Source organism: Danio aesculapii, chromosome 8 (assembly GCF_903798145.1).
Source record: "Danio aesculapii chromosome 8, fDanAes4.1, whole genome shotgun sequence".
Lineage (NCBI taxonomy): Eukaryota > Metazoa > Chordata > Actinopteri > Cypriniformes > Danionidae > Danio > Danio aesculapii.
Genome location: NC_079442.1, coordinates 13,219,194 through 13,235,054, shown reverse-complemented (window position 1 = coordinate 13,235,054; position 15,861 = coordinate 13,219,194). Strand labels below are relative to the sequence as shown.

At 35.8% G+C, this 15,861-nt stretch overlaps 1 protein-coding gene across 1 annotated transcript in view; it reads left to right on the top strand.

Annotated features, from left to right (window-relative positions):
• The window catches only part of mtor (mechanistic target of rapamycin kinase), a 269,916-nt gene that overhangs the window by 57,109 nt on the left and 196,946 nt on the right, over window positions 1–15,861 (top strand). Inside the window, exons 19-21 of the mRNA XM_056463247.1 lie at window positions 6,715–6,965; window positions 8,693–8,779; window positions 11,948–12,115. Coding sequence (XP_056319222.1) covers window positions 6,715–6,965; window positions 8,693–8,779; window positions 11,948–12,115 — 506 coding nt within the window. The remainder of the gene's footprint in view (window positions 1–6,714; window positions 6,966–8,692; window positions 8,780–11,947; window positions 12,116–15,861) is intronic.

The window sequence follows — 15,861 nt, the reverse complement described above, 5'->3', positions numbered from 1 at the left end:
CTTTCTTTTGCAGTCCAATCTTTGCATTGACTTCACATGTAAATCACTCGCACTTGACTCGCGCTTCGTGTCTGCTTACTGCACAGGCTGCAAAACAATTCCGCCCCCCTTCCATGTAATGTAATGATTGTGAGGGCGCAGGTGAGACATCCCGTGCGCTGCGTATGCAACGTTTATAAATCATGCAAAACAATTAATTGCAAACTGAAATAAATATAATTTGATTATTTGGTTTGAAATTTGATGTTTTATGAGATTATTTAAATTTTTTGGCATTATTTTGCGTTTACTTAAGAATTTTGCAGGATCGCAAAAATATTTGACTTTTAGTTGATTTTGCGTTAGATTCAGCGATCGCGGAATTGCGAAAAACTAGGGGGTCTGATTTCTTTTTGCTGAAACTTTTTTTGATATTTTTCCCCAAGATATTAGTAGTGTACTATTTTTTTTGCACTGTGATCTTAACTTTTATTTGTTGGGTTAGTTACAGTTTTGGCTTTAGTACGGACTAATCTAATCTATATGCACAGAAAAACAATAAACAGTTTTGAAATATTTTGTAAACTATTTGAATACTATGATTTTAGTGCACTACGAAGGGAGTGCAATCGTCAATTTGAAGATCGCTAAAACTTAACTGTAATAAATACTTTAAAAGCAAATTACTAGTAAGAGAGATGACTTCGATGTCTAATTATTTTTAAATCATTCCAAGCTTAAACGTTGAAACGTTTGAATGGAACAGGGTATAAGGGGGATAACTGGGAATAGTACACAACCAGGTACTATGCTTCTAACTACAGCTCTTGAGGTGTAGTTGCAAATGTACAAGTTTGCGACGCAGTTTGCGAATGTTTGTTGGAACGATAGATTTATGAAGCATCAAATCAACAAACTATGTTTATAACTATAGAACTTACGACCATAGTTGGCTAGCAATGGTTTTCAGAATGCATCTATGGGCAGGTTGTTTTATTTGGGAGGCATTCGCTTGTACTGTCCAGACAATGGAAAAGCGGTTGTTCCTTGTGCCACCTGGTGAATATTGCGTAAAGCACAAAAGTGTTTTTTTGTTTTTAAATAATAAAGGCGGCCTTTGCTGCTGCAGTACTGCGCGGGGCTGCGCGTGACAAATTGCAGCACTACACGTGAAAAAAGTTGCGCTAGCAGTGGCCACATCTCTTTATTATTTAAATCATTCATTCATTCGTTTTCTTTTAGCTTAGTCTCTATTTCATAGATCGCCACAGCGTAATTACGGGGAAACACTCATACACACTCATTGACACACGCACTCATACACTATGGCCAATTTAGTTCATTCAGTTCACCTGTACTGCATGTCTTTGGACTGTTGGGAAAACTGGAGCACAACTTTACCTTACTCTTTTGTTACTAAAGAGAGTGGATGTAGTATTTGTTTCCTCTTAAGAACATTTCCTGAATCTGGCTCAAGAATGTCATATAGATTTGGGAAACATTTCTTCATTTTTTTTGCTGTTGTTAAGTGGTGAAAGTCTTGATGAAATCTGATCACAAGTGGCCACTTTTGAGATGTGTGTTAATGGTAGCTGGAAACACCAGCGTGTCTCAGGTGACCACTTGAAGCTCATATTAATGCAGGGAGAAACAGGTTCTTAGACACCCCAGTGACTGCTCCTGTAAAATAAATGAAAGGATCTGAGAACCCTAAACACAGACAAACTATTCCAGATCGCCTGTTAACCCCACATTAAAGGACACATATATTTCAGGGCCCAGCTTGCTGTATATGAGAAACAGATGACTGCATTACGTCATTCAGAAACACACACCCGCACACGGATACAGTTTGTTAACTAAAGTATGTGTGGTAGAGTTTTATGACCATAGGAAACGGTCAGTAGCCGCCTGGGCTTCCTCTTGTATCACATATTGTACTAAAGTTGTGAAACCACAAAGTGATCATACAAATGTTTTATCTTCTGATATCTTTGTTTTTTACCTCTTAGAATTACTTTTTTAAGTGTTATGAACACAAGGGATTTCTGTTTACATATTTATTAGGGATTCAAATATTTATCGGCTGATATTAGATTAAATTAAAGCTGTCAGCATATCAACAATAAAATAAAAAAGGCAGCTATCAATTGTTTTTTAATTACATGGAGTAATCGATGTGCATATGTTTTGAAAATTCAATATTTTACTCAGAGCAAAATCAATAAAATACTAATTTATTTATGTATTTAAAACCATTTTAAGGCAATATTGTTAGCAATCTTAAGCAATATTTTTTTGATTGTCTACAGAACAAACCATCAGTATACAATGACCTAATTACCATAACTCTCCTAATTAACCTAGTTAAGCCTTTAAATGTCACTTTAAGCTGAATACTAGTCTCCTGAAAAATATCTAGTAAAATATTATTTACTGTCATCATAACAAACATAAAATAAATCAGTTATTAGAAATGAGGTATTAAAACTGTTATGGTTAGAAATGTGTTGAAGAAACATCTTCTCTCCATTAAACAGAAATTGGGGGGGAAATTATACAGGAGGACTAATAATTCAGGACGGCTAATAATCCTGACATCAACTGTATAGCAACAGCTTTTTCTTTATTTATTAAGTTTATTAAATACATTCTTTTGTATGTTAAATAAATGTTACTTTTGTGAAACATTGACTAGCAAAAAAAAAGCATCTTTGAAGATTGTCATGTCTTTTTTTTCTTAACTTGTCCCTTAAAATGTTTGAAAAGTTAAATGTTCAGTTAAAACTAATATAATGAAGAGAGAGAGAAAAACCTAGCTAATACTGTATGCAATTAACCAATGTTGTATAGGAAACTTTATTTTTTGTTAAAATCAGTACTATTACCAGCCAATAAAATGCTAATGGTGCATTTCTAGTATTTATTCAATTAACCAATATCGTATCAGTATCAAATGTTAATCTTAAGGCCCAAGGTGTTTTTACATGCATTTTTAAAATAATTTTTCTTTGCTATTTGGGCTTATTAGAATCCAATTAGAATAAAAAAACTTAGTATCATCTTTTACGATGTGCTTTTAGAGAAAATGATGTCCATATATGTAGACTCGTGGTCTGAATTTACATAAATCATTTTTTCCTGAATTTTTTAATGCATATATATCATAGACTTTTTGTTTTACTTGCTTTGACTATCAGAAAATAAAAACAATATTTTTTTTTCCGATTTTGGACAGTGAAAAATACGGTTTGGGACATTTAATTTGCTGCAAAACAGTTGCAGGATGACACTGTATGTCTGTAACGAAATATAAAACATTCAAAGTATTTTAAATAGCCACTTAAGAGCTAAAATGTGCTGTCCACGTATGCCCTAGGAGGTTAAACGGTATCATTATTGACCCAATAAAATGTTAGTGGTGCATCCATAGCATTTATTGTTTTTACATATATATATTTTTATTTATGAATTTTATATATATATATATATATATATATATATATATATATATATATATATATATATTTTTTTTTTTTTTTTTTTTTTTTTTTTTTTTAAATCTGTATTATTTGTATCCCAAAAATGCTGCAATTGACCAATATCATATTGGTATCGGAACCGATCAATTTTTTTTTGTAAAAATCTGTGTCATTATCTGCCCAAAAAGAGCTGGTGGTGCATCCCTAGTATTTATGCAATTGACCAATATTGTATTGGTATCATAAGTGGTCGAATGTGTTTTTTTATGTTAAAGGGGTGGTCCAGAGTGTATTTTCAAGGCTTGGTTGTGTTTATAAGATGCAAAGCAATGTGTGCTCATGCTTCACTTGTAGAAAATCACGTTATTTTTTCATAAATCTTACTTTGATTATGTACAGTTACTCAGCTAACATGAAAACAACTGTCATGTTTTCTTGTTCCTCCTAAAGGTCCACCCCTCAAGAAGCTCTGATTGGTCAGCTAACATATGTTGTGATTCACAAATCGGCTTCAGGTCACCAAGAAAAGTGTCACGCCCCTACAAGCATGTGCTTTTGTGCTGTGTAAATAGAATCAGTTTGAGCCCGAATCAGACAAAACAATGACAGCGGACACAGCTGAACCTAACACCTGCTTTCTAAAATAAAATCTCACAAGTGTCTTTCACATATATTCGGAATAAGCATGTTTAAGTAATATAAAGCGTTCACATATCTTGAGTTTGTTATTTGCTTGCGAGTTTGGTATTTGAGATGTAGAACACAGGGAAGGGGGCCACATAGAGACACTGCAGCGCTGGTGAAGATTGTGGGTGACGGATAAATAAGAATTTGTAGCTAAATTGTTAGCTGTGCCAAACACCATTTCCTGTTGTTTACATCCTTGCTATAGCATACAATGCTAGAAGTTATGCATGTAATTGATCAATTTTAACAAATAAAAATTCTTACAGATTTTGCTCGCAGTCCACATCTTAGTCTATTAGGGTTGGAGCTACTCCTTTTTTGAGCAGTTTTTAGCCAAATCCATCACTGAACTGGGAGAGATTCTGAAAGTCAAATGTTAGCGCTATATATTTTTTATAATTCTCTGGAACATAATTAAAATTAATTTGTAAGCACTTCTCTCTTTGTGTCGTGTCTTTTCGAAGCCCAAATTCAGAAACAGAACAAGCTTTGTGGAAATAGCAGCGTTTGGACGGCATTTTAGCTTACTCTGCTACATTACAGCACCTCAGGACACGCCCCTTTGCTGCATAGATTGTATGTGTGTGGTGAATCGCATGACCTGAAGGGTTTGTGATCTCATGAACCAGGATATTTTTTTTGTAGTCCTCAAACTTAAAAAAGCCAATGTCTCCCTTTGCATTGACCTCTGAGCGTTAAAGTTTAAAATATGATATCGTAGTGCAGTGGTTCCCAACTTTTTTGGCCTGAGACCCCCTCTTTCCCCAGAAAATATTGTGAGGCACCCCTCCACATTTAATGATATAATCGCTCGTATAAGTTTGCAGTAATGATGACAAAAAATATTGTTCAAACAAATGGTATGTTTATTATATAGGTGGGCATAGATTAATTTTTTAAATCTAGATTAATCTCGGAATTAATCTAGATTAAAATGGCTCATTTGAATTCTGCCGAAGTCATTCAGAATATGTATGCTACCCAAATAATAAGTCTGACAATGGGTTTCTCAAGCCAGGTGGCGCATTAGACCAGGGGCTCATCTCTAGTTTCTAAAATGCATCACAAACTGCTTGAGAAACTGTTCTACTATGATAATTGGTGATGAAAATAAATTATGTTATAAGATGTACTTGTGTTTACTAACTGTTTATTCAGTTAAACATGAATGCTGAACTGTAGGCCTACATAAGCTCAAAACAGTGATTTTTTTTTTTTTTTTTGATCGCCTTAATCCGACTACAGTCATAACTGAACTAAACAGAAATGGAATTAAGACGTGGAGTATGCAGATATTAGTGGCGTTATTAAAGTAAACACCGCAGTCTTTAGGACATTTCGCCATATTTTCCGACAAGATCCACACGCGGCTGTCAGTAAAGGACCGTACACACACATGGCGAAATTAGGAAGTTTTTTTTCTTTCCATTCGGCGTACGTTATTAAATTCCATAACACTCTCACCAGTCCTTCCTCCTTATCTGCGTTTAATACCCGTTTGTCACGGGGGATGAAGGAAATGTTCATGAGTTAAAGTGAAACTGCCGAACTGGATCAGTCAATTCTTGTCACGTGACTCGCGGTGCGCTCGCGTCGCGGCCCGGGGTTCATGGGTGGGTGCGCGTCACGCCGCTTGTGCGTGCAAGCCATGCACCTTCATTAGAAACAACAAACTTGTTGCGGATCTATTCTTTGGCAGTTCGCGGGTCCTTCACTTGGAAAAAGAAACTTTCTGAAGGCGTCTGTTTCTATTCATTTTGCTGCTTGTGGGATAAATTTTGGTGCTCAAGTGACCTAAATGTAATCAAGAGAATACGTTCATTTTTCAAAATAAAAGATTTTTCAAAATAAAAGAACGTTTAGACTCTGATAATAAGTAAACGGAAATAATTAAGGATTTCTTGTGCGGCCCAGTACTAATTGATCCAGTGGTTGAGGACCACTGAGCTAGGGGATAAAATGAACTAAGGCAACATGATTCTCCTAATTGTCCACTGCTAAGATTTTTTTGTAAATATGACACCCTCCCCCACAAAGCTCGCTGAAGCCCCCTTGTGGGCCGCGACCCCCCTGTTGGGAACTGCTGTTGTAGTGGACCACCCCTTTAAAATCAGTATCATTATTGCATCCCTAGTTTTTATGCAATTGACCAATGTTGTATCGACTATCAACTCAGTCGAATTTGTTTTTTGTTTTTAATCAGTGTCATTATTGGCCTAAAAATGCTAGTGGCGTATCCCTTATATTTATGCAATTTACTAATATTTATTCAATGTCTGAATCGGTTGAATATTTTTTTTGTGTGTGTTAAAATCAGTATCATTATCAGCCCAAACAATGCTAGTGGTGCATCCCTAATGTTATACAATTTACCAATATTATATCGTTATCAGAATTGGTTGAATGTTTTTCTTTTTGTTTCAATCGGTATCATTATCGGCCACAAAAAAATGCAATTGGTGCATCCCTAGTATTTATCTTTACTTTTAATTATATACACTCACGTGAAAACAGTCACCACTGATGTTTTGACATGTAACATGTTGAATATTATTGTTCTCAACAGCTGACTACAGTACCAGCGAGATGCTGGTCAACATGGGCAACCTGCCACTAGACGAGTTTTACCCAGCAGTCGCCATAGTGACCCTGATGCGTATCCTGCGTGACCCGTCGCTGTCCAATCACCACACCATGGTTGTTCAGGCTGTGACCTTCATTTTCAAATCTCTTGGCCTCAAATGTGTGCAGTTCCTGCCTCAGGTTATGCCCACCTTTCTCAACGTCATCAGAGTGTGTGATGCCAGCATCAGAGAGGTACAGTACTGTCAAAGACAATGCTCACTGCATTCAACGTTATCTTGTCAGCTTAATTACTAAATGAATAATTTAGTACAATCCACTTATTATATACAGTTGAAGTCAGAATTATTAGCCCCCCTGTTTATTTTTCCCCCCAATTTCTGTTTAACGGAGAGATTTTTTTCAACACGTTTCTAAACAATAGTTTTAATAACTCATCTCTAATAACTGATTTATTTTATCTTTGCCATGATGACAGTAAATAATATTTGACTTGATATTTTTCAAGATACTTCTATACAGCTTAAAGTGACATTTAAAGGCTTAACTAGGTTAATTACGTTAACTAGGCAGGTTAGGGTAATTAGACATGTTATTTTATAGCGATGGTTTGTTCTGTAGACTATCGAAAAAAATTAGTTTAAAGATGCTAATAATTTTGACCTTAAAATGGTTAATAAAATTTTTTTAAACTGCTTTTATTCTAGCTTAAATAAAACAAATAAGACTTTCTCCAGAAGAAAAAATATTATCAGACATACTGTGAAAATTTCCTTGCTTTGTTAAACATAATTTGGGAAATATTTAAAAAAGATAGAAAAATTCAAAGGGGGGCTAATAATTCAGACTTCAAATGTACATACTTGTTTTACATTGTACTTATATTTGAAAAATGATCTGCATATAATTTACATCTCTAATTAATTTGTGTTTTTATATTTAAAGTACACTGTTGACCTATCTTGTACACCTTAATCCAATGTAAACCTACCCATACCACCAAACCTGTCTCTAACCTTACCTGTCTCGCCTCAATTGCACCCCAAATGTCGTGCAACACAATATGAAAAGTACATTGCGCTTATTTTTGACGCAAGTACATAGTAAAGGGCTGTTTGTTACGTCTAAAGCATAAAATTACTTTAGAAAATGGTGCATGCCACTGCTGAGGTCATCTTTTTATAGTATTTTATGCTGTTGTGCAGCCGTGAATAATTAAAACCGTTTCTAAAATAGAATTTTTTTTAAAGTAATGGTTAAAACAAAAACTTGACGAAAAAAGACAACTTGGTGTCATCAATCTGGCAACCTGCGTTTGTGTGAAGTCATTGGAGGAGAAGCGGGGTAAAGAAGTGTTGAGATTTTTTAGTGCAATACCTAGTTCAACCACTGCGTACTGCACCTTTAAGGTCACTTAATATATAGTGGGACCAATTAAATTTTTATTGAGCTTTCTGAATTGTTTTATTGAGATGCCACTTTTCGACAAGAATTTGTACAAACAAGTTGTATTATTAGGCAGCGCGGTGGCGCAGCGGGTAGCTGGAAGGGCATCCACTGCGTAAAACATATGCTGGATAAGTTGGTGGTTCGTTTCGCTGTAGCGACCTCTGATGAACAAAGGGACTAAGCCGAAAAGAAAATGATGATGATGAAGTTGTATTATTCCTCCATGAATTTGAGGAATTGTCTGCTAAGTGACTGACAGTATTTTGAGTTTATAGCTTAGATTTTATGGCAAAATAATTGCTGTTAATATTAGCTTGACCACTGACTTTTTTTCTTATAAAAAGTTAAAAGATATTTGTTTAAAAAAATAAAGATTAAAAGGTTTAAATGGGTGGAATTTAAATCTGTGTTTTGATTTATTTTTTTATTTATGAAGTTTAATGAAGTCAAGTTTTCATTGACTATGTCCTATTTTCCCTTTCTCTAATTTTCCTCTGTATTTTTTCCTTTAGTTCCTTTTCCAACAAATGGGGATGGTTGTGTGCTTCGTCAAAATCCACATCCGGCCATACATGGATGATATCTTCACACTGATCCGGGTAAGAAACCTATTCACACAGCTTCTCACATTTTATCTGAAGCAAAGTATTAGGCCACAATATGCACTCGATACTAAGAATATTCAGATTTCAATTTATTTTGAGAGTTTGCTAATAGCAATCCTAATCCTTTGCTTGCAATTTACATATATTTAAGGTTTTTAAAGGGATTTTTCTCCCCCCCCAAAAAAATTCTTACCATTTTCCCCATTACCATTTCTGAATAATGTTGGAAAAAGGAGCCATTGAAATCCATAGTAGGAACAAAAAATACTATGGAAGTCAATGGATGTTTGTTTCCAACATTGTTCAGTGTAACTCAAGCAGGTTTGGAACAAATGAAGGATGAGTAAATGATGACAGATTTTAAATTTTTGGGTGAACTATCTCTTTAAAATGAACTGTATAGCTCTGTAATTCGTTAAGAAAAACATCCAACCTGTACTTTACAGGATTATTATTTTTTTCTTTACAAAAGCAACAAACTAATAAATATATTTTCACTTATTATGCTAACAATTCAGGATTATTGTTGTATAGTATAGTAGTATTGTATTAGTATACACTACCTGACAAAAGTCTTGTCGTCGATCCCAGTTGTAAGAGCAACAGATAATAACTTGACTTCTAATTGATCATTTTTTATATATATATAAAGTGGTAGAAGGTACATTTTTCCGATGAATCATCTGCTGAACTGCATCCCAATCATCACAAATACTGCAGAAGACCTATTGGAACCCACATGGACCAAAGATTCTCAAGAAGTTTGGTGAAGGAAAAATCATGGTTTGGGGTTACATTCAATATGGGGGCGTGCGAGAGATCTCATCAAGACATTTGTGCTGCCCATTACATTACAAACCACAGGAGAGGGCAAATTCTTCAGCAGGATAGCGCTCCTTCTCATACTTCAGCCTCCACATCAAAATTCATGAAAGTAAAGAAAGTCAAGGGTCTCCAGGATTGGCCAGCCCAGTCAGCAGACTTGAACATTATTGAGCATATCTGGGGTAAGATAAAGGAGGAGGCATTGAAGATGAATCCAAAGAATCTTGATGAACTCTGGGAGTCCTGTAAAAACGCTTTCTTTGCCATTCCAGATGACTTTATTAATAAGTGATTTTAATCATTGCAGAGATGTATGGATGCAGTCTTTCAAGCTCATGGGAGTCATACACAATATTAATTCTTTTTACACTGCACCATGACTTTATATTCTATACTGTACATTATTTCTGTTATGTGACAAGACTTTAGTCTTAGCAAAGTCAGACCTTACTGTTTTAATTAAATAATTGAAAATCAAGGCATGATCATATTTTATTTTGGTAAAATAAGCGTAATCTAGAGGCCTTTGCCTTTCATATAAGCCACTTCTGATACCAAATGATCAACTAGAAGTCAAGTTATTATTTGCTGTTCTTAAAACTTGAATAGGCGACAAGACTTTTGTCAGGTAGTGCAGTGTGTGCTCTGCTGTTTTGTGATGTAGGCAACATTGCAAATAAACTTTAAATCATTCAAACACAGTCAGATACCCTGATTTTAATTACAATAAATATTCAAATTATTATGTCGTTGACAAAATTGTGCACATGCTCAGACAAATCCCCTGGCTGGATCTTCAGGAATGAACTCTGTGACATTAATCACTTTATTTTTTGTGTGTGTCTTTTTTCATTGTTCTGGTCCTGCTCTATTGTGATTGATGACTGTTGGTGCTAAACGCCAGGGCACGTTAGTCCATTGAGTGGAGTAGACAAAGACTTGTTTCATTCGCATTAACCCCTGCTGTGACCCTGCAGCCTGAAAAGACTAGCTCAAAGCTAATATAAAACCGCTGGCAGCTCCTAGGGTCTTTGACACTTTTGTCCATTTATGCCTGTGTTAGTTCTCAACCAGTAGAGAAAATTGGCTGCTTTATGAGCTTCTCACTTCCTTCATTCCCAACATCACCAATGCCAATTTCACTTTTTTTATTTTGTGCTGCTACTTGTATCGAAAGAAACTTACACTACATTGAAGGTACTTGTATAATAATAATAATAATATTTCCTTACATTTATATAGCGCTTTTCTAAACACTCAAAGCGCTTTACACATAGGGGGAATCTCCTTATCCACCACCAGTGTGCAGCATCCACCTGGATGACGCAATGGCAGCCATTTTGCGCCGCACACCACACACCAGATGGTTGGTGGAGAGGAGACAGAGTGATTAAGCCAATTATGAAATGGGGAGGGTTAGGGGGCCATGATGGAAAGAGACCAGTGGGCAGATTTGGCCAGGATGCCGGGGTTAAACCCCTACTCTTTTTGGAAGAATATACTGAAATTTTTTATGACATTTTTGTTGTTGGGAAAATATATTTTATATGCAAAAATTTGCATATATTACTAATTACTTGTAACATGCCTCCTCGTTAATTTAACTTTTTTGTTTCACATTACTTTTTAGGGCTCAACGCTAAGGATTTACCTTTTTTTTCTCTGGCCACATCAAACTAATTATTTCCTTGCCACACATTTTAAACAATGTGTCAAAACAAGCTAAATATTCAGTTAAAGTCAGAATTATTAGCCCCCCTGTTTATTTTTTTTTCTCTCAATTTATGTTTAACAGAGAGAAGATTTTTCAACACATTTCTAAACATAATAGTTTTAATAACTCATTTCTAATAACTGATTTATTTTAGCTTTGCCATGATGACAGTAAATAATATTTGACTCGATATTTTTCAAGACACTTCTATACAGCTTAAAGTGTAATTTAAAGGCTTAACTAGGTTAATTAGGTTAACTAGTCAGGTTAGGGTAATTAGGCAAGTTATTGTATGATGATGGTTTGTTCTGTAGACTATTGAAAAAAATATGTAGCTTAAATGAGCTAATAATCTTGACCTTAAAATGGATTTTAAAAAACCCCTGCTTTTATTCTAGCTGTAACGAAACAAATAAGACTTTCTCTAGAAGAAAAAATATTATCAGACATACTGTGAAAATTTCCTTGCTCTCTTAAAAATCATTTGGGAAATATATATAAAAAAAAAAAAGAAAAACTCAAAGGGGGGCTAATAATTCTGACTGTATGTGTGTGTGGTACTATTTGCTACTCATACGTGGGATACTATTAATATATGGGATATGATGTTATCTTTTCCATAGGAATACTGGACTCCAAACAACCCTATGCAGAACACCATCATTTTGCTGATTGAGCAGATTGTAGTGGCTCTCGGTGGAGAATTCAAACTCTACCTTCCACAGCTCATCCCACATATGCTGCGAGTCTTCATGCACGACAACAGCCCTGGACGCAGTGTCACCATCAAGGTAAACACATGTTTGTATTAGAGTGTAAAATTATGGATAAAAATCGATTTACCAGTTTAGCAGAAATCTTTCTCATTCATTCATTCATTCATTCATTCATTCATTTTCCTTCGGCTTAGTACGTTATTCATCAGGTGTCGCCACAGCGAAATGAACCATCAACTTATCCAGCATATGCTTTACACAGTGGATGCCCTTCCAGTTGCAAGCCGTCACTGGGAAATATCCATACACACTCATTCGCTCACATACACTACGATCAATTTAGTTTATTCAATTCACCTATAGCGCATGTCTTTGGACTGTGGGGGAAACCGGAGCACCCAGAGGAAACCCACGCCAACACGGGGAGAACATGCAAACCCCAACCAAAAATGCCAACTGATCCAGATCCATGACTCAAGCCAGCAACCTTCTTGCTGTGAGGCGAAATTGCTAACCACTGAGCCACCTCATCACCCGGAAATCTTTCTCAAAAGACAGTACTTTAAGAACATGGTTTCGCAGATATTTTGTATGACATTCTCTGTGTAAGTTTTGGTCCTATGAAATTAGGAGCTTGTAAAAATGAACGTTCAAATAGTAGATACCACGCGAACATCAATAATTGCTATTGGAGCTTGTAACACTATAGAGGCACCAGGATTTAGTTGTGAACGGATAGCTTTTTTACATTTATGTATTCAACATTAAAATGAATGTTTTTGTTAATGTCTGCAATATGGTACAATAAATATAAAATAAGAAATAAGTACTGACAAGTATTCACATTCTGCAGAATTTAAGTCTGTGGAAGTAGAAAAACTTTTGCAAGTACATGTTGTTTCAAAATGCACTTACATTTTTCTTGTTACGTGTCCAATGTCCTGATACTTGTTTGTACTTGTACATACTATTCAGTAGGTTGTTACATGTGAGTAGTTACACCAGTATTACACATGTAGGTACCATTGACTACGTTTAAATGGACATCAGTAATCGAATGATTTGCCTTAATCTGACTAAGACAATAATATGATTAAGGTGTTTACATGAGTTGCTTTTTGAATGTTCCTTTCATGATCCCGATTTACATTACATCATTCAATACATTACATCATTCGTTACAGCACATCATTCTATTAACGTCATTGCGCTACCACGCTAGCCACGTTTCCTCTGTAGTTTCATGTAATTTTAGTTTTTTTTTCTTTTATTTACATTTTTTCGACTTTAACTGCTGTTTGGCACTTTTTACTTTCATTCAGAAATATTTCATGCATGCCCCCGTAACAAATGAGATATTGGATGCGAGGGACTGCTGGAAGAGTGTAGTTTAAATGGAATTTGATACCGCATGTCGTATGGGGGAAAAAAAAACTCTGCATTCTGCGATAAAGGTGTCATTGGTCCTCAGTAGGTGCAGAGAATAGTGTCAAACTGTCGAGTGTGAATAGACTATCCTGCGGTGAAAAATCCTACACAACAGGAATAGTTTGATTAAGGTGTTTACATGTCTGTACTGCACTTCAAGAATGCGACTAAAATAGGCATACTCCTCATGTCTTCGATTTCTGTTTAGTTCGATTATGAGCTTAAGCAGATTAAATTAATCAAAAGCTGTTTACATGGTAGACTCTTAATCAGAGTAGTTACATACTGCTGTTCATACACTTCTAGTTACAATGTAAGTTCAGAAGTATAATCCAGTTAGAAATGTATTAGCTTTTGTTCATTTAGCAGATTCTTTCATTCAAAGTAATTTACAAATTAGGATTAAAGAAACACTTCAAATCAGCTTTGAGAAGTCTGTTAGATTAGTGTGTTGGAGGATTATGTGTTGAGGAATCAGTATCTTCGGGTGATGTTTAAAAATCCCCAAAGTCTCAGCTGCTTTTGTAAAATCAGGCAAGTCATTCTAAAAGGTGAAAGTCATTGAACATAATTAACATAATTTTGAGCTCCTTTGGGATGGCACCACAAAGCGTTACACTTCAGAACTCAAAGAACTCAAGGTCTCACCGAGACTTAGGTACCCTGAAGTTGTGGGTTCAGGTAAAGGGTTGAAGAGCTGTTGTTTCGCTGGGAATTGACAATAGTTTGAATTTAATGCAAGCGACAGTTGGCAGCCAGTGTAGATTGATGAATAGAGGTGTGATGTGCTCTTTTTGGCAAAAACACCACTCCCAATTGGACATTCAGGATCAGCTGCAGAGGCTCGCTTAGACATCCAGTTGGCCAGGAATACCAGCACTTCAGTTTTGGCAGGAGTGAGTTGAAGGTGATGGTTCTTCAGGACAAATCTGTCAGACCTGCTGAAATCTGAGCAGCAGTTGTCAGATCATCCGACTGGAATGAAGGGTTGATGTGGGTTCCGCAAGCATAGGAATAATAGCAAAAGGCATGTTTCTGAATGACAGGTCCCAGTGATGCCATATAAATGGAGAAAAGAAGTGGTCCAACAACAGAGCCTTGAGGCACCCTAATAGCAAAAATTGTGAGGCTCGGACATGTATGTCAGGCATGCTGAGATGTGGTCAGCTATAGTTAATTTATCAGGCTGGAATTGTGGTGATTTTGAGTGGCAACAGCATAGCAGTGATATGAAAAGCCATTTTTATGAATGAGAGATCCTAGTAGTGAGAGTAGTGAAGCTCATAGAACGGAGCCCTGGGGAACTCCAGTAGCAAGATGCTAAGTAGGACATCTTATATTTTTGAAGGTGACCCAGAAGATTCTACCTCAGGGATAAAACCACTGGAGTAAAGTCTCTGAGATGGAAATTTCTCAACTACCGGGCCACGGACCAGTAACGGTCTGGGTATTAATTGGTACCGAGCCGCACAAGAAATCATGAATTATTTCCGCTTTATTTATTATCTGAGTCTGATCTTTTATTTTGAAATAAAAATGTCCAAGAGCCTTTATTAACTGTCTGTTCACCATGGTTGAATGAATGAATACTAGAAACTCATAGATCCCTAAAAAAATTGGAGGGAATGTGGAGACAACATAAAAAATATATATACTTTTATTACTCATTTATGAATAGAAATATATTTTTTAATATAGACTTTTTTCTAATAAAAAAAAACTAGTATTTCTTATCTTGTGCGCACAGACCTGCTTGTGCAACACTGGAATACATCACATCCGGTTGGCCGGTCGCATACAGTCTAGTTGGTCTAGTTGCAGGAGTTCAAATATTTCAATGGATTCGCAGCTCAAATCGGATCCGAATTTTCAACCTTTGACTGGTCTGCGGTGTTGAAAAATTTGAGGCCCACTGCACTAGAGGGTTGATGAGATGACTTGGTGGTTTACTATAGTAGTTTGTCAATTGTGGTCCTCAGCAGTAACAACCCCCTGCTCTGCACATTTTAAATAGACTCTCTTACCACTCTCAGAGGTTTGTTCCATTAGACCGTAAGTGACATCAAATTATATTCTGGCATAATTCATGTAAAAAAAAAAAAAAAAAAAAAAAAAACTATTAGTTTAAATGGTCCAATGGATGAGACAAGGTTTTTATGCAAATCTCATGATTACACTTGAATAACACTTCACACTAGTGCGTAGTGGTTTCCTCCTTACTTTTGCAGAGGCTAGGGGATATAGAGCAGTGTACACTATGTAGGAACATGTCAATCGAAACCGTTTCTTTATGGAGCTCTCTTCTGATCTGGTTATATAAAAACGAAAATGTACTCGCTTAATATTTTTGCAATAAATAGAAGGACTGCCGTGTAGTTTTGTTCTGTCTATTG